At 37.5% G+C, this 27,969-nt stretch overlaps 1 protein-coding gene across 21 annotated transcripts in view; it reads left to right on the top strand.

Moving 5' to 3' along the window:
* Positions 1 to 27,969, top strand: part of TNRC6B (trinucleotide repeat containing adaptor 6B) — a 148,986-nt gene that overhangs the window by 7,681 nt on the left and 113,336 nt on the right. For 15 of the 21 annotated variants that reach the window (XM_075050851.1, XM_075050840.1, XM_075050838.1 and 12 more), the window contains exons 2-3: positions 9,515 to 9,587; positions 14,977 to 15,075. In XM_075050851.1, the coding sequence (XP_074906952.1) occupies positions 9,515 to 9,587; positions 14,977 to 15,075 (172 nt within the window). Of the gene's footprint in view, positions 1 to 6,495; positions 6,500 to 9,514; positions 9,588 to 14,976; positions 15,076 to 27,442; positions 27,522 to 27,969 lie in introns of those variants that run through there. The other 6 variants (XM_075050839.1, XM_075050846.1, XM_075050853.1 and 3 more) reach the window with 3 other exon arrangements.

Below are 27,969 nucleotides of genomic sequence, written 5' to 3'. Positions count from 1 at the left end.
AAAAAAATGTTTTTTAGTGCACAGCTAGGCTTATTCACTCACTCTTTAAACTATGTAGTTGCAGTAAATTAGTTGTCTATAACTTTCTTTGCTTGGCCTTTTTAATTTTTAGAGTACACAGAGAAGCAACCAAAACTGGCTGATAATCTTCTCTTTTGTTGGAAGCAAACTCCTCTTGGTCTTTCATATTCGAAGGCCAACTTTCTTTCTTTTCCCTGTCCTTGGCAATTCATGTATTGCAGAAAATGGATTCGAATTAGGAAAAGACTTCCTGTTGATTGAAAAGTAAATTAGCGTGCGGAGAAGTGTCTCAGTGGGGGGGAAGAAAGGTAGAAGTCCCATTTATCAAATACTTTTAACATTGGCTAACAAGCAATGGAAAACGCTCCTGACAGTGTAACATAGTGGTGCCCTCAGGGCAAGAATACAGTGACATAATTGGTCTGTTCTGTCTCCAGCTCTAACCCTGTACTTATCCAACCCTGGACAATGTTACTTTCACCAGTTTAGGTAGCTAGATAAACTGGTGCTGCCTTGTGTATGGATACTGTATATCAGCTTAACTTGCCCCTGCTTCAGCTGAGTATGTAAATAAACTAAAAGTAACTTTAGTTTCATAAAGTTTTAACTCAAAAAATAACTGGGAATTCTTATTACTACAATTTCAGATTGAGTAAAGGATGGATAAAAACAAACATACAGAAGTAGAAAAGATTCAAACCTAGGAGCAAATTTAGATAGTGAGGGTTTTAGATATGGTGGGAGAGCTCGACTGAAAATCGGTTGTCATGTATTGCAGGTAGGTAGCCTAAAGGCAGACTTGTATATTTTTGGTGGAAATAATAAGGGTTGGTTACCTGTCTTTTAAATGCCACTTTCAGAGGAAATTAGATGTGAATGTTGAAGAACCGTTTTGTGACAAACCTAAAAGACTGAAGATTTAAGGCCCTGACCTCACACGTGCTTGAGCAGGTCCAAAACTTTTCTTGCAAGTAGTTCCACATGTAGTAGTTCTAACTGAGCATGTTTATCAGAGATTGCAGTGTTGAAGACTAGGATTGTATTGCTGATGACTTTCATTTTGTTTTTAAATTTAAAAAAAAAAAGAATTTAGCCATAAAAAATGAATGTCTTGCCTCATTTCTTTGAAGAAGACTGAAAAAACATTGTTGAATATAGAGCAGATTTTTGAAAATGAGCTTCCTGTTCCTTTCTTAGGTGCCTAAATAGCTGAAAAGTACAATTCAGACTGATGTCAAGCTATAAATATTGATGAAGCTGAACTTGGCAGCTGGTTATGTTGAAAGTTGGTGTTTGCAATTATAGTTTAGAATTATTTGCTTAACAACTCAGTATTTGTTTTCTTTGACAACAATAGTGTTAAGATCTTGGACTTCTCTGCATATATAATCATTAGCAGGAAGTCAAAATGTCTTTGTAGAAAACAAAAAAAATCAGTTATTTATGATCAGAAATGTGATAAATAACGCAAGATTCATTTGGAAAATTTTGGCGTGTAAACTAGCAAAGAGTGAAGTAAAAATAAAAGCAAATTGTGACTTAAGCATCATTCTCCATCACCCCTCCTGGCCCTCCTCCTGGCTCAGTCTGACTATGAGCATCTTCCCAAAGCTGCGTTACAGGGTGTAGTGCTGTGATCTAGAGCTTCGCGATGTGCAGTGGGACATGCGTGTCTGTGTGTCATGTCTGCTGTAGGAGTTAGCACCAGTATTGCCACGCTGGTATGGATTTCGTCACAATGCAGCCCTTACTGTAAAAGATAACAAAAGGATAGTTGAGCAGAGGAAACTTTGATACTCTTCTGGTTACAATAGAGGAAGATTGTAAGAACTAAAGAGTTTGAAAGATGCAGTATCTTCCAATCCTGTGATGCATTTGAACGATTTTTAGTAGTGCCGTCTTTAACTCCTGTAACTGCTGAAGTTGCCATTTAAACATGTTGATGGGTAAGCCACCCCTCCCCCTGCCCTCTGCACGTGCCTGCTTACTACCTTATCAGTTTCAATTTAGTTACTACTGCTGGTTTTGATAAATGTTCTGTTATGTAGGACTTGATGACTGTTTCTTGTGGCTCAAAAGGAAGCCTTCGATCCTGACTTGTCTTTTGTGGCGTGAACAATCTGATGGGATGATTCTGTTGGGATTATCAGCAGTAAAGGAGTTATTTATAGCCTTCAGGTTTAAAGCTGGGCTGTTGAGAAGTAGGCTTCTCTCTCACCATAACGTTTTGCTTAAGATGGAGAAAAACCTTTAAAGTCTCTGGTCTAGTATAACTTCCCCCCCTCTCCATCTCTTCACCTCTCCTCCAGGAAACTCAAGTCCTCTGTGTTCTGAAGACTTCCTGTCCTTTTGCAAATGTCCTGAAATAAAGGCTTGCTACCATTGTACTGGTTTTGCTCCAGCAGTGCTGAATCATTGGGAATGCTGGTATAGATGGATTGCTGGCACTTGGAGTGTGTTGACTGCATCCCCATTTTTGTCACCAGGGCACCATTAAATTACATGATAGTTGTAATACTCATGGTAATGACTGCTTGTGTGCCATTAGGATTCTGAGCACTGCTACCGTTATCAAGTAGAAGCAGTATTAGCAGTGTGAAATGGGCCTTTTTTGTGCTTGAAAAGCATTAGTTTGCAAGACCTAAGAGAACAGAAGAGGAACAGTTGAAATAATAAGTTTTTTATAGGATTATTTTGTTTCTGACTTTGCTAAAAAATTTCTTTTGTTATGTTGGCTGGGTAGAACTTTGATAGAGAGTGGAAAAAGCAGCCAGTATTCTCACCTCATGATGTTTTAATTCCTAGATGCTCCAGTCATCACCAAAAGTCTTACTATGCTGCTGACTGTCAAGAAGACACTGTTGGCCAGTTAAGATACAGAGTCCTCCCAACAACCTCAGTTTTGGTAGTTTCCATAAACGTCATGCTAGAGTATCAGAGGACTTGAAGAGAAAAAGTAGAAGTAGTTTTGAAGATGTTTATTACATATACATATGTATGTACACACACATATATGGGTGTATATGTATAAATGTGTGTGTATCTATGCTTCAGCCACACTGAAAAGATAGAGTGGGACAAAGCACAAAAGACTTTGGAAAACTTAACCAGTTGACAGTCTTGGGCTGATTATAGTTGGGACATAACTTTGATTACAGTTGAGAAGTGATGTGTAGTGTACAGTAGGCTGCTGAGGCAAAGGAGAGACAAATACCTTTTACGTTCACTGTAACCTTTAACAGATTCTTTAGCAAAATCAGTATGAGCAGGAAAGAAGTGAATTTTTATGCTGCTTTGTGCAGTAGAAAGTGGCAAAAAGGTGTAAGCAAAACATTTTTTTAAAATGCAGTTTTCAATTTATTTTTCCTGTAGTGGGAGTTAGCACCTTAAATGTTGTTTATGTAAATGTTTTGGAACACTGGGAAGGTGGCGATGCAATGTTCTGTCTTCAGCTCATGTTTCAAGGCTGTCTTCAGATTCAAGAGCTAGAAACAGGATTTTCTAAATAGAAAGTCTGACTTAGGACCATTTTTGTACAGTCCAGGGCTGCCTTTCCTTACCCTGCTTTTGAAACTGATGATCCAATAGCTGGCTGATCAAGTGAATAAAATTTTTGCCTTTTTAAAGATTATATAGACACAAGTTAAGAAATATTACTAGTTTGCTCAGAAAAAGCACTATAAATGTGATTTGAGAAGTATCCTTTTGCACTTTTCTCATGTCCTCCTTAACATTGAGTCAAAAAGGGAGACGTTCTTTAATGGGGGGAAAAAAAAAAACCAAACTCGCTGATTGAGTTTTCTTGAGCAGATCATGTGGTGTAACTGTCCATTTAGCAAAAAACCCTGACATTGTCAGGACTGTTCTATTTTATGAAAGTGGTTTGCTAATTTATATTTAGGCTGTTGATGTGAAAAGACTTAAGTGCTATGAATCGGGGCTTTTGTTTTGTACATACAGGTTAATGACAACTTCTGTGTAGTCCTTCTATTCTTATGTTCCCTTAGAAGAGCAGTACAGACTAACATTCATTATATCTATTCCAAGTTACAGTTATCTTGTCATTAAAAGTGGCTGTGTCATATCTACATTAACAGCTGAACCATTTTCCATAGAGTACAAAAACCATCAGTGTAGAGAAGTTAGTACGGAACAAAACGTGAAGTTGTGCAGCCAACACTGAATTAAACATAATGGACATTTTACCCTGTGTCATGTTTTGCTGTAGAACACCACGGTGATTTTGTGGACTAGTCGGCTGCCATTGCTGAATGCTGTTTTCTGGATTTTTTGTTTATTATTTTTTAATAAGAGGCTGAGGATTTCTGCCTTTTCCCATTCTTCCTGGCTGCTTTGTTTAGAGTCATATCTTTAGTTTGGTTTTCCTTGAAGTGCTAATTCTTCCTGGCTTTCCTTCCACCTAACTAGTGCAAAGAGATGATTCTAAAGAAAGTGGAAGAAAGAGGTGGTAAATCCTCTCTCAAGCACCAGTAGCATCTCTTCTTCCCCTACCAAAATGTTTCTCACTGATTACAAGTTGCATTTCCCTCTTCAGTCTTGAAAAGTGAAGTGGAGAAGGACTACCACAGCGAGACCTGGATTGTCCTGGATTATTTTTATAGTAAATCCTGACTGTTACAGTGCCAGTGTGCTGTAGATGAAAAAACATGAAATAGTTCTGTATTGTTTTGAAGTCACAAATGACTAAGCCAACTTCCCAATGTCCTAATTGGGTATGTGATGGTTTTGTGTACTTAGGTCAGTAGCTGGTTTTTGTGAGGTGATGTTTTTAGACAGCTTGAGGCCTTTTGAGCAGAGAGTAGGCTCTTATTTGCTTTATCAGAATCATTCCACAACATAAGTCTGAGCTTATGTTTAAACTAAGTTTAAAATTAAAACTTGCTGCTGTCAAACATTTACCCACTTAGCAGAGGGATAGTTAAACCACAGTGGCAGCAGAGACGCCCATTTATCTTCAAATGTACTGTTTCTAGTGAGAAATTGTATGAATGGAAATCATGCCCAGAAAGCTCTTAGTTAATGCTAGAAGCTCAGGAAAAAAATAGTCAGTTTATGGCAGCTAGTCCAATGACAGGAACAGTTTTTCACTAGGTAATGCTGTACATTAAGCATGAGCAGTAGCCATCAAGATGATGCAGTGAATTTAGAAACATGCCACCTATTGGTTAACTTCACAACAAACCTTTCTTTTATGGTGCCTGAATAATGGCAAGTGGCATAATTTAGATTTTAGTGATGTTAACTTGGATGTATAGTGGTAAACCAGTAGTTCTGGACCTCTTTTCATCCCTGGAAGTTGGTTATATTTTGCAAAACCAAAATTGAAGTATTTCATTCTAGCTGTGGTTAAGACAGGGTGGTGGATTCTGACTGATTTGAAATGGGCTTGAGTGTTAGCCAGTTCAGCGCTACTGATATGTTATTCTTTCAAAATAGGCTTAAATACCTGACAATTGGTAGCTAATGGGTTTCATTTTTACACATAATATTTAATATTCAGGAGTTATTGTAGGATTATATAATCACTTTCCTTGAACACACTTACGTGTGTTCTCTTGGTTCCTATACAAGAAACCAGTTTCACCCCATGTTTTTTCCCATGTTTTGTATTTCTAGAGCTTCCTACTGTTCTGTTGTATCTCATAGTCAGTAGGAAATTCTGTCACATGTGCTACCAGTGTTTACTGTTTCTCCAGATTTGGATGAGAGGTTGGGAGGGAGAATTTGAAGAAAATATTTTCCCGATGGGAGCCTGTTCCTTCCTGTGTACCTGGAGTATTTTTGTGTACCTACAGAGGCAGTTCTTGTGAGGTGGCCAGAAAGCAGGTATTTGCTGTAAGTAAAGAACTTGGTGCAGAAATGTGGGAAGATGTGCAGCACCCTAAAAAATACTTGAGGAAAAAAGCTAATGTAGGAGTCCTGGCTCTGTACAGGGTATTCTGCTGCTTCATAGATTCCGTAACCCAGCTAAGTAAACAAATTGCTGCACTTAACTGTATTGGAACTAGAAATACATACAGAATATTTGTGGGGTTACACTGTACATGCATACAGTTCTAGTCTGCCAGGGTGGGACTTATGTAAGCCAGGAGTCTGTAGGTATAATGAATTGTTTCTGTTATTGCAAGATAATAGAGACTGAGTCTGATGGTTCAGTGTGCCTGAACTAATAAGTAAGTGTTGTAGTTAGCTGATTAATACTTGGTTAGGAACTGTCAGAGTTCGTGGAGGGAAGGGGGAGGTCGCCCCTTTGTTCTGTCAGAGGAATGGTGCCTAAATTGTGGGTGGGTGGGTTGTTTGTTTGTTTTTCCTCCCCTCTAGCTACCTATTGAACTGTGTCTGCTCTCCTGGCTAAATTTTCTCCTGTGCAGTCCAGGCAAGCAGGTTGATGCATCCTAAACCCCTGGCTGCTGGCAGAAGTAGATACTTACTCTGAGGATTTGAATTGGGAGGAGATGTATGTATGATATTTAAATTCTGTTCTGACTGTGGTAGATGCTGAGATTCTCCTTGCTGTAACATCCTTGCAGTCCTACCCAGCTACATGTCGTGTTCTGTCGTGCATCTGTTTGCACTGGATTCTTCTCTCTTGTGCCACTTTGACTTTGCTAATTAACATTGTTACTGCTCTAGAAACAGGCCTAAATTTGTCAGAGTAACAGGAGGAGGACGATCAGTCTTTTCTTGTCTTATCTTTATTAAAAGTTAGATACTGACGAGAGGCTTTTTTCAGTTAGGGATAGGAATCCATACTCCTCTTCGTGAGTAAGATTCTGTAATGAGATAAGACAGATTATTGGCATAATTAGTAGCAGTTTCCTCTTTTCCCATGGAGACATTAGTGGTCCATAAGCATGTGGTGGTTTGGCTGGAACTTTGAACGCTTTTGCTAGATATTAATGCTACGGTATTTCAGTATCCAGCCTGCAACAACCCCTTTCTGGGAAAAGCTGTTTTTTGGCCAGCCTCTGCAGTATTTCCTATTCTCCAACTTCAGATCTTATGCTGTCAAAAACTGCACAGACCCTTCATTAGTCTTGCTTTTTGGCTGATACTCTCATTGGGTGGATGTACATGTCAGAAACTCATGATAAAACTGCTAAGTCAACAACAGCCTTTGACTCCACCTATAAAGTATTGTGTACTTGACTGCATAGATTAATAATAGTGTATTAAATGGCATGGCTGGAGATTCCTGAGTTGTTTTAGGGGGCTGGATGATAGTTTAACATTCAGTTGAGAAATCAATTTTTCTTTTTTTTTCTATAGCTTTGGAAATTAATAGGGAAAATTGAAAACTTACAGACAACAGAGTGGGTTACTCTTACTTCTGCATATTATTTTCAGTATATTTCAGTAGCAGAAGTATTTCCTTAATCTCCTACTGTCTAGTGAAGCCAGGTAAATGCAACTTACTTTACTTAGTTAGCTAAGATGAAAGCAGTGCTTTTTTTTTTTTTGTTGGAGGAAATACTATGAAGTGGTAAATGTCATGGCTTCTTACTCATTTCAGAGTATGCATTCACTTATTGTAAAAGTAATCAAAAGTTTGAGTTTTAGGCTTTTGTCTCCAGAGCCTTAGTTTCTAACAATGATTTTAAATGCCTTTCCTGGTAAAAACATTCTCAATTTAGGTGTGGACTCTGAGGTTGCTAATACTTTTGGAACACCATAATATTATGGTGATGAAGTACTTAATGTAGATTTTTCACTTGGAATACTACTTCAGAGCAATTGAGAAGACTGAGCATGTTGCACATCTGCTTTGATAGTGCTTTGACTGCATGTTCATTTCTGGATGAAAAATGAATGTGTCAGTATTGTACCTATATGTAATAAGTAAACAGTTAAAAACTGTTGTGAAAAGGATAATATGATGATTAATAATGAGAAAATTGTAACTTGCTGCCAAACAAGTAACACTTTCAGGTTGTATAAAATATGCAATGCCTAGTTTAAATGGTGGCATTCATTTTAGGAGGCATTGCTGTTAGAACTTTGAGGAAATGTTAGCGCCCCCCCCCCCTTTTTTTTTTCCAAGTGGTTCCAGTGACAAAGTTTACAGAAACTCTGATAGTGACAGTAAATCCTTAGAAGGGGAATTTCCCGTTCAATATCAGTTTGAGTTTTCTGTCATGCACCACTATGCATGGTACATTGTTAGACTTCAGTGTCAGGCCTGTATCTATAGTATTTAGTGAAGATTAAGAGCAAGTTAATTAGCCAGTGGACTAAATACTATAGATAATAGGTATAAAATACTTCTTGAATGGTTTGGTGGGTATCCTGTTTTGTCTGGGATAGAGTTAATTTTCCTTCTAGTAGCGGGTATAGTGGTGTGTTTTGGATTCGGTATGAGAAGAAGATTGATAACGCAGTGGTGTTTTCAGTTGTTGCTAAGTAATGTTTAGACTAAAGTCAAGGATTTTTCAGCTTCTTATGCCTAGCCAGCAAGAATGTTGGAGGGGACACAGCCAGGACAGCTGACCCACACTGGCCAAAGAGTATTCCATAACATGTGATGTCATGTCTAGTATATAAACTGGGGGGAGTTGGCCTGGGGGTGGATTGCTGCTTGGGAACTAACTGGGCATTGGTCAGCAAGTGGTGAGCAATTGCATTGTGCACCACTTGTTTTGTATATTCCAATCCTATTATTAGTATTAGTATTATTATATTATTATTATTATGTTATTGTTCTTATCATTATTATTTTCTTCCTTTCTGTTCTATTAAACTGTCCTTATCTCAAGCCATGAGTTTTACTTTCTTTTCCCGATTCTCTCCCCCATCCCGCTGGGAGGGGAGAAAGTCAGTGAGTGGGTGTGTTGTGCTTAGTTGCTGGCTGGGGTTAAACCATGACAGTGGGTCACAAGTGTAAAGATTCTTACTTTTTTTCTCAAAACTGATTGTTGGTCTAAGTTGGTCGGTGTGGTGATGGGTGAGTAATAAGTATGCGTAAGCAATAAACAGTGTTATGTTCTTAACGTTTTCTCCGAGGTAGTTAAAGATGCATTTCCGGCAGTGGTGCAACTTTGTTCTGTTAAAGCCTAAATGTGCTAAAACTTGAGCCTAAATTTGAGTCTAAGGCTCAACAAGTATATACTTTTTGCGATATGTATATTTCTTGCCTTTGAAGAATAATTTCCTAGACTGGGGTGGCAGTTGAAGTGGAAGAATAGTGAGGAGAAAGGTACTTCTCTCCTTAACTCTAACCTTAACTGTAACTCTTTTCCCCCATCTCCCCAGTACTGCATAAACTGGGGGGGGGGGGGTGTTATTGCTGCTTTTGTGATTACAGTTTTTTGTTTACCCTACATGATTTTATTCAGATGAATGTGGCTTTTTCTAAATGCTCTGGGAGTAAGGATTGCTGAGCTTTGGAGACAATTGACTTTTTGTTTTATATGTTTTTTATCTAGTAATGCCCACAGTTGGCTGACCTTTTAAATTTATTTTTATCTCTTTTTAGGGTTTCGTTTTTGCACTGAATGTAGCCAGGACGGATCCTTGTGGGCTTTGGCAGCCCTTGGAAACTGTCAAAGGTAAAAGTGAACAAAAGTTCAATATTGTGTTCTTGAAAGTTGGAAGTGAGAACATTAGCGTATACTAGTTCCTAACCAGCTATAGGATATATTGCTGTTTTGGTATACTTTCTAGTGTGTTATTTCCTGTGGGTTTGGGTGTGAAGTTTTTTCTGTAACTGCCTGATGCGATTTGTTTTTGTCAGCTAAAGTTGATGTGTATGATGGTTTTCTTTGAAAATTAATTAATATATGATGAGATTTTAAAGTCACTGGAATCGGTAAGTGATTAGTTCCTACAAGCAATGAAGTTACGTTCAGGTTTTGTTTACATTCTGGGTGCTCTTGCTTTCATCTCTGTACCTCTCAACTCGCATTTAAAGTGACAAAAAATATTCTGTTCTTTTTCCATATGTTAAATTTTATGTTGATTTTGTACATTCTTAACAAACTTGATGTAATGTAAAGCTGTAGCAATTAGACATAATACGGCTAGACCATCTGTTAAAAATTAACACTTTGTGTACCTAGCTAGAGAATAGCAATTGCAGTCATGTATGAATACAATTGTGTCAAATAAGCACAGTCTCATTTAAGACATAGTTCAGTACAGTACTGCCTTGGTCTAACTGCTTTTTTTCAAGTATGCCATGTATACAAGATCTCCATCTTTGAAGAGTACTTGTGTGCCTGTTTCGCTTTGTGTTCTTGTGAGAGAGTTTAGGACTGACCTTTAATTTCTGCTTCCTGTCTGTAGTGGTGACAGTTCGCACAGCCTTACTGTCTTTCAAGGGTTTTCCAGTGGGCCGTATCCAATTTAGACTTTGGAATTCACAGGAACCACAATTGGTTTTACACTAATAACTGTTTCTCTTGCAGCTGCACTCTTCAGAAGCTTGAAATAATTTTTTTCTTCTATATCAAATGAAGAACAGTTTTCCTCTTTAGTCCATATTGCTTTAGTCCAGATTGCTGCTGGCAATCTGAAAAAAAAGTGTTGCTGTATGAAAGGCCTGTGTATTAGGTAAGGTGCGTAGTTCCAGCGATGCCTGTTTGATGAACGGCAAATTTGAAGACATCTGGATTCCAGCTCTCTCTTGCTAATGAGGACCTTGTGGTTTTGAATGGTGGACCTTTCTACCTGAGGGAAAACAAGGTCTGAGGAAGTATGTTGTTCACTGGTATTGATTTTCAGGGATTTATAAGTATATGGAAATTTGGCTCAGGTTTTACTTGCCAGAGTGTGCTAGAATGCACTAGTGAAAAGATAGTATCCATAAGGTGCTCTGCACTGTTCTGCTTACACTGAATTTATGACTGGTAGCTGCATCCATCATCCTGATACCACTGAATGAAATGTACACATCTTTGCTGCAGAAAGAGGTGGAATATAAATAGGACTAAATATCAAACTGGATTGTCCCAAAGCCATGTTGTTTTATGACAGGACAATATTGTAGCAGGGATTAAAGTTCATAAGAACTGCAGCTAGTTCATGTTTGCAAGTGGGGTTTTTTACCTTTGAGAACAGATTCTCATCACCGTGTGATATTTTAAAGAGTTAAATGGAAATTCTTCCTAACTTTAGATATGCATCTGCTACATCGTGTGTGGACATACCTATGCATTGCTATTTGTCAGACCTTCCTTGGAGTCCTCACTCAAGCCAAAGTTGGTTAATTTTTCTAGAAAATATCAGGTGAATACAAAGATTGGGGGATTTCAGTCCCATCTGAAGTGGTTTTGGTGGGTATATGCAAGAATGGAAAAAGAGGATTATCTTGCTTCTGACCTTTTCCAAGAGTGACTTTGCTGATAGATGTTGGATCTGAAAATCTAAATGGATTGTCTGTAAACTTTATGCATTTTTATCCCCTGGGAGCCTGGCATATCACATAAATATTGGAAATAAGTAAGTAAATGCCTTTTGACATTTGGCCTTTTTTCCAATCCTATAGGACGCTAGTACAAATTCTGATTGCCTGTCTGTCCTCTTGTGTACAAAATACATTAACCTGTGTGTGACCTTCAGCCCTCTGCTCAGAAGCTAGTGAGCTGAAGAGGTGGTGTCAACAACATGGAATAATTATGGTATTTCTTTGCATGCTGGCACTAAGCAGTCACTTTGTTGGCTGAGAAGTCATCCTCAGTTGTAAATGACTGCTACAGAAGTCTGCCACAGAGGTAGTTTCCCATGGATTCAGGAATCTCCAAATGCGTGCTTTTGGCAATAATCAAACTTGAAATGCAGCACTCCTGTGCCAGTGGCCATGGAAATCAAGGATTCATGTATGCAGAAAGAACATAAAAATGATAGTATTGAATTGGGCTTGTAGTTTGTTGCCTGATGTTTTGTCTCCTGAAAGAAGCCAGATGCAAATAGAATGGGAAAAAAATACAGTAGAAGGGTAGTGTTCAGCAAAAATTCCTCTTGCAACACCTCTTGCAGCCTGTGGCTTAGGGTCTTCCTACGCCAGCTGCAAGTTTTTTTGACAGATATTCTTTTCCCCTTGTGAATTTTTCAAGTAAATTACAGAGCCTTTTAAAACTTCCACCTTCTTTCCATCCCATGTGAGTGAATTTGCTCTGAGCATTGTATGAAATAGTATGATATATGTTTTTAACATTAAAGCTGATAAAACATGAATTAAAGGACAAATTAAGAGTGAATAAACTCTCTTTTCCTTCTCCACTACGTTTGCTTTTTTTCTTGTTTTTCTGTTTCCTGCTCTGATGTCTGAGCAATGGATAGTTCCAGTGTATTTAATCTGGCCTCTGGGAGAGCTTGCTTATCTTTGTTCTTGGTTGATGAGAAGCTCAATATGACCAGGCAATGTGCATTTGCAGCCCAGAAAGCCAACTGTATTCTGGGCCACATCAAAAGAAGTGTAACCAGCAGGTCAAGGGAGGTGATTCTCCCCCTCTACTCTGCTCTCTTGAGACCCCACCTGCAGTACTGCGTTCAGCTCTGGGGCCCCCAGCATAAGAAGGACATGGACCTGTTGGAGTGAGCCCAGAGGAGGGCCACAAAGATGATCAGAGGGCTGGAGCACCTCTGCTGTGAAGAGCAGCTGAGAGAGTTGGGGTTGTTCAGCCTGGAGAAGAGAAGGCTCCAGGGAGACCTTATAGTGGCCTTCTAGTACCTAAAGGGGCCCTACAGGAAAGCCAGAGAGTGACTTTTTACTTTTACAGGGGCATGTAGTAACAGGACAAGGGGTAATGGCTTTAAACTGAAAGAGGGTAGATTTAGATTAGATGTAAGGAAGAAGTTCTTCACTGTGAGGGTGGTGAGGCACTGGAACAGGTTGCCCAGAGAGGTTGTGGATGCCCCGTCCCTGGCAGTGTTCAAGGCCAGTTTGGATGGGGCTTTGAGCAACCTGGTGTAGTGGAAGGTGTCCCTGACCGTGGCAGGGGGGTTGGAACTAGATAATCTTTAAGGGCCTTTCCAACTCGAACCGTTCTATGATTGCAGCCTTTCCTTTTTTTTTTTTTATTTCCTAGTGCTACTGCCTTTTTTTTTTTTCTTTGAGATGTACTGGTTGATAGTTTTTTGTCTTCTTCCAGGAGTAATATATAAAAACTGGTGTCAAATATTGCCACTTTCCATTCCTCTGGCAGTGAGGGCTATCTCAGAAGATAAACATGGCAGGTTTTCATAGGTTCATATTTGGCTTCTTCCAGCATGCTGAATGAACAGTGACTAGTCCTTGCAGTGGTCTTGGCCTGACCTGACTGGTCTTGTTTTATTTTCTAAGATTTTTTTCTAATGCTTCTGTAGTTCAAGTTCAATCTTGCTTGTTTCTCTGATTTGAAGCCATTTCAGTGCCACAGCAATACTTCTGGCCAAATCTGGTTTGGCCATTAGATATCTGTCTAACAATCTGTGGAGCTTCCCAGTTACTTGAATCTGATAGTGCAAAATCATGCTCAGAAACTCCCAGGTCTAGAAGCTCTGGAGTGGGTTTCAGAAACTCAGTGTGGTGAAGTACCATGGACAGGGACTGCTCGGCCTGTCCTCCCCTCTGGCTGCAGAACAGAAGATAGCCTGGCAGTGAGAAAGACTTGTTATATGCAGGAGGATCTTGGCATAGATGCATGATACAAGTCTTGCTTAGCATTCAATACCTACGATTTTTGATTATATGCTGCAGGCAGAGTATTTGTTGGAGGATTTGGATGAGAGTTCTGCTTTATCCTCATTCCCCTTTCCCCAGAAAAGGAAATTACTATGCTGTAAGTCTTAACAGCTCTCATGCTGTATATATTCATGAGAATATATTATATTACTGATCATAGCAGCTTCTTGGTTATAAGATTTACTAAGTCGTAGGTAACATTTTGTAGCTTCAGGCCCTTTGTATTTGTAAAACATATTCTTCATTCCTTGTGTCAACTTGATAGCCATGAAAGATGTTGTCTGCCTATGCACAACATACAGAAGACATTGGCAGGGCAGACAGCCTTACCTTATGAACAGACTTTAACCTTGAAATAAAGGAGGTGCTTTTAGATGAGCAATTTCCAATTGTAAAGTGAGAGAATTCTGCTGAATTTATGCTGGTGTGTTTGATCTCTTAAATTGATTAATTTGATCCATTACTTCTGAAAGATAGCTCATCCTCTGGCAAGGAAGACACTCTAATCTTTGTAACCAAAGTCTCCCTAACTGTATTGCATTCTTCCGTAAGTTACTTTACAATTCTAAGAATGGAGTTTGGCGTGTAGATTTTGTTCAGTTGGAACTGCATTGACACTGTTAAACAAATTTAAAAATAAGTTACCAAGTAGTGCTGAATATTGGAAACACCAGGAGCTGTTGACCTGGGTTAGATTGGAAATGTCAACCTAAAGATGAATGACTTTTTCAGTTCCCTGAACCATTTAAAGGCTAGAATGTATTTATTTCTAAAATAAAGTCAAGGAAAAATTCCCTAAAGTAATAATTCAGAGGTACTGTGCGATCACTGGAATTCTAACAATTTTTCAAGCTAATAACCTTTAGACTGTCTGTAAGCTGAATCTGTGAAGCTTATATTTGCACAAAAGCTGTTTCCTAGTAAGCAAGAATTGCTCAGCTCTAGTCCGTGTGATTATTCCTTACTGACTGTAGCTTTAATGAGTAAACAGAATGAATATGGTAAATAATCAGCAATGACATTTTAAAATTAAAAAGAAAGTATATTCCTGTTAGGTGCTTTTTTCCTCTTAATTAAGTAGAGTTATGTCTTATTCTGAATAACAGTTGTCTTATTTGTTTGTGTAAAACATATAAATTCAGTGAATATGTGCAGAATTGGAATATTAAAGGTCATAGCCTAGAATTATTATTTATGTGCACCACAATCTCACATAACACTGTTAAAGGCAGAAAAATCATTGTTTTTAAAATATTTCTTTTTTTATCTTTTAGGCAGTATTTTGCATTTCTGCAGAGCTTTGCACAGATCCTGTTCCCATGCAAACTGATGAGGGAGAAATACTGGAGGAAGGCAGTCCCAAGGTCAGTGAGGTAAATGCCACTGTGTTTTGGAGGAACAAGAGCTTGCTTGGCTGAAATGGGGGGCACATGGAGTGAGCAGTGACTGCTGGTGGTATTTTTATTAAATATCTGCATGCAAGTAAATAATATTTATTACCCTGGAGATATTTTAAAAAAAAAGTTTTTAAAGACCTTTAGAAAGACGGGCTTTTTTGCTGTCTACTAAGGGTTGGAACATGCGTGTTCAGGCGCTCGCAGGAAGGAAAGAGGAAACTTTTGTAAAGAAGTTCTAACCTTGATTGTCTTCCATTTATTAGAACTGGAAGGGCTTGTCAAGCTTTCTGTCCTACCCACCCACCCTTTAACTGACTTAAAGAATTAGGCATGTGGGCCCTTAGGTGCAGGCGTAGGTGTTTGTGGATTACTGACTGATGTATATTCAAGGTGTTCTGCTTCTTATTTCCTTGTACTTGCCAGCATGTGCTTTGTTGCAAGACTGGATAGTATGTTGCTTTTAAAGGTACCTCTGATTCTCAACATACCTTGTTGGGACAAGAGGCTATAAAGTGGGCTGTTGAATATAATGTTGCTTGTGTCCTGCTTTTCACTTCTTGAAGATGCAGATGTTGAGTCAGGAATTACTTTGGTTTCCATAATGACATAGTGATTATCATATTCTTCAATAGGTTTATAAATTTACTTTATATTCCTGACTATCTCAATGAGTTAATATTAACTTTGCAACTGATCTCTGTTTAAAATATGGCTCCTAATTTCACGAAAATATGAATCGTTGTTATCTTGCTTGTAGTTTTGTGTAAGAGACTGGCTGAAAAAGCAAAAAACTAGAGGATTAAAATTTGTTGTTTTCTAGCTGGAGCTTTTTTGAGAAATGTTCTCATTGGTTTGTGCTCTAATAGAACCAAACATTTTTAAGCTGTAGGCATCAAGTTAGGAGGTGATTAATTAGTAGAGGAATGATTTGGCAATTGTCCTGCATGTACTCTAGGAGTTGTGTTAATTTTAAATAGCTTTGAAGGAAGGCTCACTAGATTAGGAGCTGACAAATGAAAACATATCAATGGATGTACCTGCAGCCATCCAGGGTGCTGGATACATCTCTTGATAAGGATTTGATTACAAGGTTCAGTGGGGGATAGACATGAGAGAGGAAACATCATGGTGCAATTAATTACTAATTTTATTAGTATGGTTATTGGTACTTACTTTTCAATGAACAGAGAGAATCTGTGTGTATGTGTATATTTCTGTATATATGCACAGGGGCCTGTAGGTATGTGTGTGTATGTATATATATGGATACATAGCTTTCACTTTTTTGTCTGTGTGGCAGGAAGTAGGTTGAAGTAACTTACTCTTTTTTTTCTCCAATGAAAAGTATGCTTTTCTTTGGCGTTCTTAATTCTGGCTATAATGGCAAAGATTGTATCTCTATTCCAGCATTAGGTGTTCAAAAAATTTTGTGAGCTTGAATTTCAAAACAGATCCTTTAGACTGACTTGAAATACCTAAGTGTGTATGCAGTATTGCTTTGAAACAATTGTCACTTAGAGAACGTGGCAGATTTGGAATCATACATCTGGTATTCAGTGTTATTAATTAAAGAGCTATATAGGATCAGTATATATTAAGCAAAAAAGAATCATGAATAAATCTAGTCCTTCTCCCCATCCTGTGATGTACAGGACTACTCACTGAAGTGCATTTTTCAGTGTTTCTTTAGTCTGTAAATGATTATCCTCTCTTTCCTGGTCTCAGGAGACTTACATAGCTATAACAGTTGAAGGATTTGTCCTAGAAAAATTTAGGCAAAGTATATTCCACTATATTGTCCTGTATCATTAAAATTATGTCCTTAATTTACAAATGTTTACATGATCTAGTGAGCCATTTTCATAAAGATATCTTTTTCTAGGAAATATTTTTTAAGACTGCAGTAATATAGTTGTTTTTTAACTTTTGTCAGAACTGCCCCCCCCCCCCCCCCCCACCTCCTCTGGGCAGATTAGATGAGGGTTTTTTGGAAGAAGTTAGTTCTGTGCTTTGAAGATGCTAATATAACTACCTATTCATTAATAATTTATTTGGACCTTTCATTTCTCACCTTCTACCCATTCCAAAACATTAATCTGTAAATAAAAGCCAAATATATAATTATTGTTATGCTTATTGTTCAGATCACTGGATCTGTTCGTTTGGGTTTTTCTGGGTGGTTTTTTTTTTATACTGGTATTTAAGTACCAGTAATCCTTTTGGACCTTGCTCCGTTTACACTCTGTTCTCAAAAATCCCACAATTTACCTATTCTTTTGCCTTCACAATAAATTATTTTTTGAGCCTGTAAATATCTAAAGAAGCAGTCATCTTCTAGTATTTTATTTCCTGTGAACATTTAAGAAGGCATTGGAACACTTCATATGTTAGCAGCTCCTTTGAACCTCTTTTCTTAAACATTGTAGAAGTTAAGTTTGCAGCTCGTAGGTTTTATGAGATTAGTAAATGCTGATGAAGCACATTCCAGCTACTTCAGTGATGATAAATTTGATTATATCATATAAGAGGTCGGATTAAGGCCCCATTCTTAGCCTTTGCTCTGAATAATTCATTTCTAGCCAAAAAGAGATTTTTGCATGTGATATGAAGAATGAAATTACTGTTTATGGTGATTCGTAGCATCTTTTATTGGCTGCATCAGAATAATTATGAAATAAAAGTGGTCTTTTGGTCTTGAAATTATTTCTGCAGTCTTGTAGGACTTCAACAACAGTATTAAAGCTATTGTTGCAAAAGGTGGAAAGATTGTTGCGAAAGGAAGAAAAGATTGTAGGACTTATTTTTTATACTTTTTTGTTTGTATCTTAATACAAACAAAAAATAACATAAAATGTAAGTTAAAACCCACCTATTATTCAAAAGACAAAGGCCCAGACCTTCATGCTGGAATGCCTTGATATCAGCTACACTTGAAGCATTTCTTTTGACTGTAATCTGACTAAATGGCCTTGCTGTGATTGTGCTTGACACTTTTTTTTTTTTCCCAGAATGCAAGATGCTGAGGGTCTAGTAGGTAGTTCCCCACAGTTCCAAATTTCTCTCTTATTCAGTTTTGGTCTTGACAAGAAGTAGGAAACCTACATTTGGGCCTCTTGTGGAATGTTCCTATTATCACTTCACCTGAATTTAAATTGAAAAGCACTTGAACAAGCAGACATGGAAAATTGTCTTTAGACTCTGTAGCCAAATCCCTTCCATGCTGTACTACATTTTGCCAAGAAGTGTCTTTGCCAAAATGTCACTTAACAATCACTTCTGGCACTGTCTTAAGTTGATTTCGAGTTGAAAATTGATCTGTCTTATTTTCTGTAGGTATGCATTGAACTTGAGGGAAAGCAAGTAATTATACTAACTTACAGAGGTATCTGTTATATTGATATCAAGGTGTTTTGTCTTTACCACCATGGAAAGACATGCTCATAAGTTATCTTTGTAAAAAGTAAGGCTTACTACGTGAAGTTCTGTATCTCAGACTGTTAATAACTGACTCTTCTGACTCCACAAAACAACAAAGCAAGAGGGATTGATACATATTGCACAAAAGCAGTGATTAGAATAATAGTCTCAGTTACCTGAGACTGCAGATCCCATGACCAGTTATCAATATTTGTTTCCAGAGTCTTCAGTTAAAAGAAAGTTTAACTGATAGAAAAGATGTCACACATTTTGCTTTTTATGTTCTTGTCCAGTAGTACGGGAAGAGGCAGTACGTTAATGCTGTCAGCAGTCCTAACCACTAGGAAACCTTGGTACTTCTGGAATCACAAGGGCATCACTTGAGGAACCAAATTTATTGTAGATTGAGGTATACTTGAGTGAAATATGCTGGGGTGCCAGGGGTAACATCAAAATCATCTTTCATGGAGATACCACGAACATCAGGATATAAAAATTTGGGTACTGCAAGAATTAACTTTCTTATGGTGCCAGTCTAAAAATAACCTAAAAAGTTATGCATGAAGACTCTTATACAGTGGAAAACAAATGATATACCATGCTTTATTCCTTGTGAACTGGTTTGGTTCTATAACTGTTTCAGATTTTCTGGCATCCTAGACTGTATAGCATTCTGAGATTTGAAGAGAAAAGGAGATTCCTTTCTGGTTTCAAAAAGGAAAAAAAATCGTGCCTTATGTAGAGCTGAGCGGGTCACATCAAAGACTAAATATTTATGTGCTTCGAACTAATTAACATTACACAAGGTATGATTAGAAAATTGAATCCCTGCAGTCAGGCGACATGAAGAGTGATAGTCTTGCTTGACTCCTGTCAAACCTGGTGGCACTGCTACAAAAGCTGGCCTTTGTGCTTGCCTTTGCCACTCTTGAAATGAATGACAGAAATCCAATGGCAACTTTGTGGTAATTAAGCTTAAGGAAAGTTACTGATGGACTCAGTCCTCACTTGGTTTTTTCCCCCACTGTTACTAATTCATACATTTTTATTTCCTTTTGTAATTTTTTTTAATATTGTGGTAGTTGAGTTGTCCTCTTGTTCTTCTCAATTTTGCATACTTGGGAAGTTTCTACAGTTCTTCCCTTTAGTTTTTTGGCAGTGTATCCTTTTGTCATTGATTGGATTGCTTTCCTGCCAAAGAGCAGGTTTTGTGCATGCTCTTTCCCCTTTTCCCCTGTCCTGCCCCATAGGCTGCTTTTGGAGAAACTTACTGTCTTGGTAGTTTTGTTGCCAGCACTTTTTCATCTTAACTGGTTCCATTGTTTGATCTCACAGTTTCTTCCTTGTCATACTGTCAGAAAATACTCTTTCTGCTGAAATGGTATCAACATGGTAAAGACAGCTGGCACCTGTCAATAGCATGCTCTTGATTCCAATAATTATCTAATATCAGTGCTACAAAGAGGGAAAACAACCTGTACAGAAGTAAGCTTTTTCAAATGAGCATAGAGTTTTTAAAAACAGTTATTTTTGGCAGATGTAGAAGTCTTATTTGACAGGAATATTGGGTCTATATTATCCATAAGATCTGCTGGTGAATATCATACAGTGAAGTATCCTTTCACTATATAAAATAGTTGGGGGAATGGGGTGTCTGGTTTCTGGCTTTTCAGGGTCTCTTTTCCTCCCTTCACAAAAAAGAGAAAGAAAGGAAAACATCATTTCTACTTGGAACCCCACACCCACTACTACTGTTTGGATTATGATTTTATTTTATTTAATTATGTTTTGTGGTAGTTAATTTGCCACTAATGATTACTAGGCTTTTTCCATTAACAGTCTTGGTACTCTGAAAATATCAACAAGCACTGAGCTTCTTGTTTGTGGCTGATTTCTTTTCAGCTGTTTTCATCCATCTGTTAAGGATTACTGCACAGACAACACTTAAACTTTCTCAGTTGTTCCTTTGCTGTAAAATGTTGCAGGAAGAAGCTAAAATTTTATGCCTGATTTGAAGTATTCTTAGATTTCTTTCAATATTGGCAGAAGTTTTGAGCTTATGTTGCAAACTTCTTTCTCAAAAAATGTAATTAAAATTTTCATGTCAAATGTAAAATTTTCCCCTCCCCTCCTTGTTGTGCCTTCATCTTTCAAAGTAAAAATCTAATAATTTGCAAAGAGGGAGGTACTTTGACCTAAGTAATTTATAGAAAGGTATTTATGAATCTTGTTTTTGATTCAGTGTTGTAGAAGGGAAAGGAGGAAAAATAGCTAGTTCTACCCTTTTAGTGTTTTTTATGATAAAAATCTAGGTACACAAAATTTTGATGAAAAATGCGGCTGCACAGGGTTTGTTATAATGCTCAACTCCTAATAAGTATGGGGAAAGATTCTGTATTTTTATTCAAAGTAAGAAATATATTTTTCTTCAAAGTTTTCATTAGTATTTGTAGAAATAATTATTGAACTGAATAGGTAGTCTAGAAATTAGGCTACTTTTCCATACTCTGGTGGCTTTTTCAAAACCAGTGACATGAACATTGAGGCTTATCCTGTTGTTCAGTCTCACTGTCCAGTGCCACTTCTCAAGCTGTCTTGAGGTTACCTGTTAATCCTTGTTTTATTTCCTTTCAAGTTGCCACCCTGTTCTTACCTGTCAGCATTAACCTTTCCCTTACATTATTGCCTGCCTGTTCTCATCCTGATTAATTTTTATTTTTCTTGCCTCTTGGTGTCTAATTGTGAACTAGCATTTGCCTTCTGTTTTAATCAGTCTTCAGAACTGTGTTGGTACTGGCTATGTGAGGTTGGTTGGGTTTTGGTTTGGGGTTGGGTTTTTTTGGTGGGTTTTGTTGGTTTTTTGTCTTTTTTTTTTTTTTTATCCTGAAGCATTCACAGAGAGGTGATGAAAAGGTTGAAAAGTAGATGACACTTGGTCAAGTATCTAAGCTCTTGCTTTTATTTCATAGCTGTTGAGAATAAAGAAACAAGCCTGCCTGAGTAGTATTTGTATTTGATCTGTTAAGTAACATGTTTTTATATTTACAAACAGAAGCTTAAAATTCAGAAGGAAGTATTGTTAGGAGGGAGTGTTGCCAGTCAGGAGGTACCTTTCCTAAAAGCACAAGTATTCCATTAACTGCATTTATGGGTAAGTTATGCTCAGTTTTTGATAGTGGATGTTGCTTGATGCTGACAATAATGCAAAAGTTAGGCTGGTGCTTTCATTGTGTAGAATTTAGAATTAATGTAGTGAAAAGAAAATCTTAGTTGGGTAGTTAACACACCATCCAAAACCTTGATGCCTGTATCTCTGGGGCTTATAATACTACTTAGTGATACAGAACTGGGTTTCTCTGCAAATGGCACCAAATAATTTAAAACATTCGGGCTGAAGGCCTATACAGTAATGAAATGAACAAAATGCTTTGTCACTGTAATTTAAAAAAGCTGTTTTCCAGTCTAGTACTGACCTGGTACATGGTGCTTTCAGACTTGGTTTCTCTGCAGTATGAATCCCTGCTACTCTTGAAAATTTTGGCTTATTATAAAGAGGTGAACTTTCAACCTCAGCGTACTTTCTTGTGCCTACCTGACAAGTCAGAGTAGGTTTCAGTTTACTCATGTGGCTGTTGCCTCTCCATTTGGTCCTGAAAAGTAGTTTGTTGGGGTTTTTTTATTACTCCTTATATTTTTGGAATGTATTAGTTTCTTCATTTTTTATGTCTGCTGGTGGTTTACTTGTGGAGCTTCCATCATTTCTCTTCAATGATATACAGGGTATGTTTCCATCATTTTTCTGGAACATGAGTTGTAGGAGTGGCTAGTCTTTCTAATGCTGACCTACAACTATACTAAGTTCCTAGACTCCTTGTATAAAGTATCTTGTAAAGTCTTTTAGAAATAGAGAGGTATTCTGCCTAATGAGACAACTTATGCTTCTTGCCAAAGGTAGCACCTTAAGAACTGGTCTGAGCACAAAGACTATTTTTCACAACAGAAACTGATGTCATCTTCATCATGCTCTGCTAGCTTCGTTTTTCTGCTCCTTAGGAGAGTAATTTCAAAACCAAAATCTCTGCATATCGTGTATTTAAAAAAAAATAAATCCATTAATCTGTCAGTAAAGAATTAAATTACTTTAAATCTTAAGTTAATAAAGTAGTCCTCCCTTTTAACAATATGTTATTAAAGCTTGTAAAAATGTTATGGCATACTCCTCTTGTTTTAAAAATAAATTAACGTAGTCCATCAAGGGGAGCAGAAATTTTGGGTTAGTTTTTCTCTTGAACTTGAACACTGTGGCCAACAAAAGAACCTGAAAACACTTTCCTACTAAACACTACACAGTTGGACCTTTCTATGTGGGGGGAAACCCCTGCTTGTGAGCTTACAACTTTGAATTTCAAAGTTTCAAGGCATTGTAGCAAAGAGCTATAATTACAGTATGTGGTTTAACTCTAGCCGGCAACTAAGCACCACACAGCTGCTTGCTCACTCTGCCCCTGTGAGATGGTGGGGGGGAGAATTGGAAGGGTAAAAGTGAGAAAACTCATGGGTTGAGATAAAGACAGTTTAATAATTTAAAAAAAAAAAAAGCAAAGAAAAAAACCAGAGGAAAATAAAACCCAAGAAAAAACAAGTGATGCAAAACAAAAACAATTGCTCACCACCAACCAACCGATGCCCAGCCAGTCTCTGAGCAATGGCAACAGCCCCTGCCAACCTCCACACCCACCCCCCACCCACACCTCAGTTTTATTACGAAGCATGACATCATATGGTATGGAATATCCTTTTGGTCAGTTGGGATCAGCTGTCCCAGCTGTGTCCCCTCCTAACTTTGTGTGCACCCCCAGCCTCCTCGCTAGTGGGGCAGCATGAGGAGCAGAAATGGCCTTGATGCTGTGTAAGCACTGCTCAGCAATTACTAACACATCCCTGTGTTATCAACACTGTTTTCAGCACAAATCCAAAACAACCCCACACCAGCTACTGTGTAGGAACTTAACTCTATCCCAGCCAAAACCAGTACAGTATGTTATCAGGGTCTACTGGTGTTATAAGACAGCAGTTATAAACAAGGTAAAATTGTTGAGGACTTTGCAAAAAAGAACGTGGAATTAAACAGACAGTGCTACTTCAACTGTCGTGAAGGAATGCTGTTGACAGCTTAGCTGCTTGGACATTTTTAAAGAAATTCAGAATCAAGTGCGAGATTTTGCCAGGTAAGTGTACTGAGGCAAGATGGATTACTCATTGGAAGCCTACTTACCCATGGTGAAGACTGCTAAAATACAGATACCAAACTGAAATATGACACTCTGTTTTCTAATCTCAGAATACCCTGAAGTGCTTTTGAAGCACAAAAGAGAAGGTTAATACAATGTTGTCTTTTCTGTCCCTTGGAAAAGACCATCATCTGCCAAACTGAGACCTGTAAGAACTGTCATCATACAATCCTTTGATCTAGCCTTTTCATATGCACAGTTCATGTGGAAGAAATGTAATAGCATGGAATGTCATTGCAGTGAACAGGTGTGTGTCTCTGATTCCTAAAGGAAAAAATGCTTCACTCTTAAATAAAACTCAGTTTAAAGTCACCTTTTCTATTCTTTTAAGGGTTCTTTATTTTTCATAAATGTTTTCTCTTTTTTTCTCAATCAATAGCATCTCTTCTTCAGTCGATTACAGCAGTTTGTAATACTTCACAAAACAGACAAAAAAGCAAATCATATTTGCTTAAAAAAAAAAAACTTTTTAAAAAAAGCAGCTCTGCATTTAAGAGCTAACATGCTATGGTCCTGCTGTGATTTTGGAGACAGTCAGGGACATTGCGTTGTGGCTTTCCTTACAAAGTGTCTCTTCTCATGCAGGTGTATTTATTGGCACACAATTTGAGGGGTTTCTGCCTTTTCAGAATGTTGTCTTTTGATCTCTTTCCATTCAGTGTTGGCAGTGGTTATAGTCCATGTCAGTGTGACGGATTTCTATGTAATCAGCCACTTAAAACAAAATCCTGTACGTGTGAAAGTATCGATAAATGTTTTCAATCTTACTGTCTTGTGGCAGACTGAGGGGACAGGTATTTTGGGAGAAATTTGAGCCACAGGCAGTAACAGCTTACTTTACCCTTCCAAATCATTTCTAGTCCGATTAGTTTGGCTGAGTCACTGAAAGGTGTAAAATTCACTGGTCTTGTTGACTTCATACATTTGCATGACCTTAGAAGGACAATTTCATTTTCAGTTTGTCAACTAGATGGGTATGAATTTGTTTCAGTTCCTCAGAATTTTTTCTTCTCTCATTGGGTGTGGAAGAAGTGGATATGGGGTTTGTGGAGAAGGCCTTTTTTTTTATTCTTGACACTAAAAATACTAGTGATGGTCTTCATCGTTACAGTAGATAAGAGAGTGTGTGGACAGCTAAGGACACTTGAACTCTGCAGAAAGGCATTATGCAATATCAGTTCCCCTGAAGGTAAAAGCAACATTAAAAGCATGTCAACATTTCCTGTCACTTGTTTAAAGTCTGTTCACTGAGACATTCAGATAGTAGACAAGACAATGTATTATGAAGAAGGGAGAACGTAATAGTTGTCTACAGATGCAGTAAGCCTGCGTAGAATTAGGTTGCTAAGAAATGTTATAGAAGTACTCTGAAATCATATTGGTACCTTTCAACAGACAGAAGTTTCCATGTGTGATTCCTGGAGAAATAACTTATTCCAGTGGTGTTTGAGGTTTTTTGTTTGAGGACAGCTTGTAATGTATGCAAGCAAGAAAAGTCCAGGTTCTGTCCCAGAGATGAGTGGGTGTTTTAATGGTTTGGTGGTCTGTCAGATATCTAACAATTCTAATAATACTGAGAAATTTGGAAAAATTATACAAGCAAGCAGCATTGTCACTGGCTCCCTTGTGACTAAAATGAGTTTGGATTTACATTCTGATAACCGGAGAAACTGGAAAGTAGCTGTACATTGTGAGTGAATAGCCTGTATTCCTTCTCCTTTTTGATGGTGGTCAAAAGTGGATGCCTAAGACAGGCTTAAAGCAGGGTTAGTATATACTTATAACAGAATTGCTCTCAGCCTCCAGCTGTTCGTTGCTCAGGAACTTTCTGGGCCGCTGGCAGTTTCTATGTGTTTAGAATCCACACAATAGATTTCTGTGAACACAGAAAAGAAAGTTAGTTCTTTCTCTTCCTTGCCCGTCTCATCAGATCTCTTAAGGCAGAGTAATTTCAGCACTTTTTATGTGTGCCTGGTTTTTGTCACTTTCAGTCACTCGTAACAAACAGCAGAAAACAATATTCGTGGCAGTGAAGGTGATTGAATGTGTAGTGCAAAAGTGTAATTTAGTTTTCAGTAATTCTGATTATCATCTGCTTTCTTGAGCCATTAAAAATTCTTTTCATTGTTTGTGCCTGTTGTCCTTTTGTGCAATACATCATCTAGCTTTCCAAATCTAAGTGGAAGAGAGCAGTTAACATGTCTTCTCTTATCTCTGTCAGGGTGGTTAACAATGTGTATCAAAATATCAGCTACTTACAGATGTCAGTTTAAAATGCTATAACTTGTTCATCTGTGTCTGCACCATAAATAGTAAATTAACTGTAAAATGAGTTGGCTAAATAGTCATTGGGCTGCATAGGAGTGGCTGCTCAAAGTAGTGGTGGGGAGTGAACTGTTCAAGGGCTTTTTGGTCAGATTTTTCCCCTAACTGGAAAAGGTAAAGTATTTGTTATAGAAGTGTAAAAGGTTTTTTCAGAGTTGCAGAAGTTAGCAAGAACTCATGGCTTGTGAAATGCTAATGGTCTTTAGCTGAAGAATAATACAGAAAGTTAGTTAAAGATGAGAATTACTCATGTCTTACTAAATTAAGATTTTTCTGGGATCCATACTATGTATGTACAGAACACGCTAAGAAATGGAGTGCATTGTCAACTGTTGTGCAGGAAAAGGAGAGCAATTTTGCTTACATTTGAATGCTTTGTGCATTTTGGGGTCTTGAGATTGCTGAACTATTATTCAAAGCTGCCTTTGCAGCTTCAGAGTTGAAGTTTTCAAATGGCATTTCTAGATATCCTGTCATACCATAACTTGAGTGACTTAAACATCTTTGGTGGTTGAAGGTGTTACTGGCAAAACAGTATCTTGCTGCAAACATCTAGGGTAGTTCAAATTGCCTTCAGAGCAAGATTCAGATGAATTATTATATATATTGATGAGCTGTTATATTGGAAATACTTTGCAGCTAAGTAATGCATTTTAAAAAAAATATTTTTTTAAGTAAGTAAACTTTCTTATCTCTACAGTATGAAATATAGTTAGGGTCCTGACCTTTTTAGCATTCAGAAAGTGTGACTGTTGTTTTCATGATATTGATAAAACTATTTGTTTTAAGCTGCTGGGTATTTCACAGAATATCAGATAACATAAACATCTTAAAATTTACATAGGAAGTGGGCCATAGGTTATTTCTGCAAGTGCAGGTGATTAATTAGTGACAGTTGGAGGCAGAAGCAAAACTTCTGGTGTTTTAACCACTGCTGCAGGTTTGGTGCTTATTTAAGTGAAATGTAAATTACATATCCTGAGTTACATAATTTCTTTATTCTTAATGATCAATTGACCTGCCATTGATAATGTCCTATTGTTCTATAAGGATGATGCACGTTTTAATGATGGTATATGTTAATGTGTTGGCATTTATAGCTAATGTTGTAACATTTCATTGAGTCAAGAGTTAAGGTACCATTAGGCTGTGATACCAAACACAGGTATTAGATTAGTGATTTTAAAAAGTAGTTTTATGTGGTTTAAGTGTGTAAGCATTCAAAAAGATTAGCAGGGAGTACCAAATGTAGTATGTGATTTAGCAGTAGGATTACGTTAGTAAGTTTTAACTTCTCTTTTTACTAACAGGAAAACCAGTTAGGACTGCGCGATGGTAATAACATTGAAATGCTCAATCTAGATGCCGTTGAGAAACTTCAAGAAAATAGTGAGTAGGCTAGGAGATTGTTCACATCTTGTGTTGGTATTTTTTCTATATTGAGAATGCACTTTGGCAAAATTGAGGGGGGGGTAGAAGTAGGTTCAAGTGAAAATTTAGTAACATCACAATGCTGTACAATACAACAAAATCCTGAAAGAGACAAAATTCAGATAAATTTTCATGCATATCTTGTCTCTAAGACTCTCCTCTGTGTGGTTCAGAAAAATACTTTGCTCCTCATTTTAGGAGCTGTTTTTTCTATTATTTTCTTTCTTTTAAGGTTAAATCACTATTTCTAAAGTGTTTTTTTTAATGCTTTCATCTGTGTACTGAAATTAAGGTTTAACCTAGAAAGGATATTTGGGGACTAATTTTGCTAACCAATTTGTGCTATTCTGTGCATATTTTGAGATGCTAGCTTAACACTAATTTGTTCCTAAGAAAATTATTAAAA

The sequence above is a fragment of the Buteo buteo genome, chromosome 19 (assembly GCF_964188355.1).
Source record: "Buteo buteo chromosome 19, bButBut1.hap1.1, whole genome shotgun sequence".
NCBI classification, from domain to species: domain Eukaryota; kingdom Metazoa; phylum Chordata; class Aves; order Accipitriformes; family Accipitridae; genus Buteo; species Buteo buteo.
Note: the sequence above shows the minus strand (reverse complement) of the source record. Positions and strands in the feature narration are given on the sequence as shown.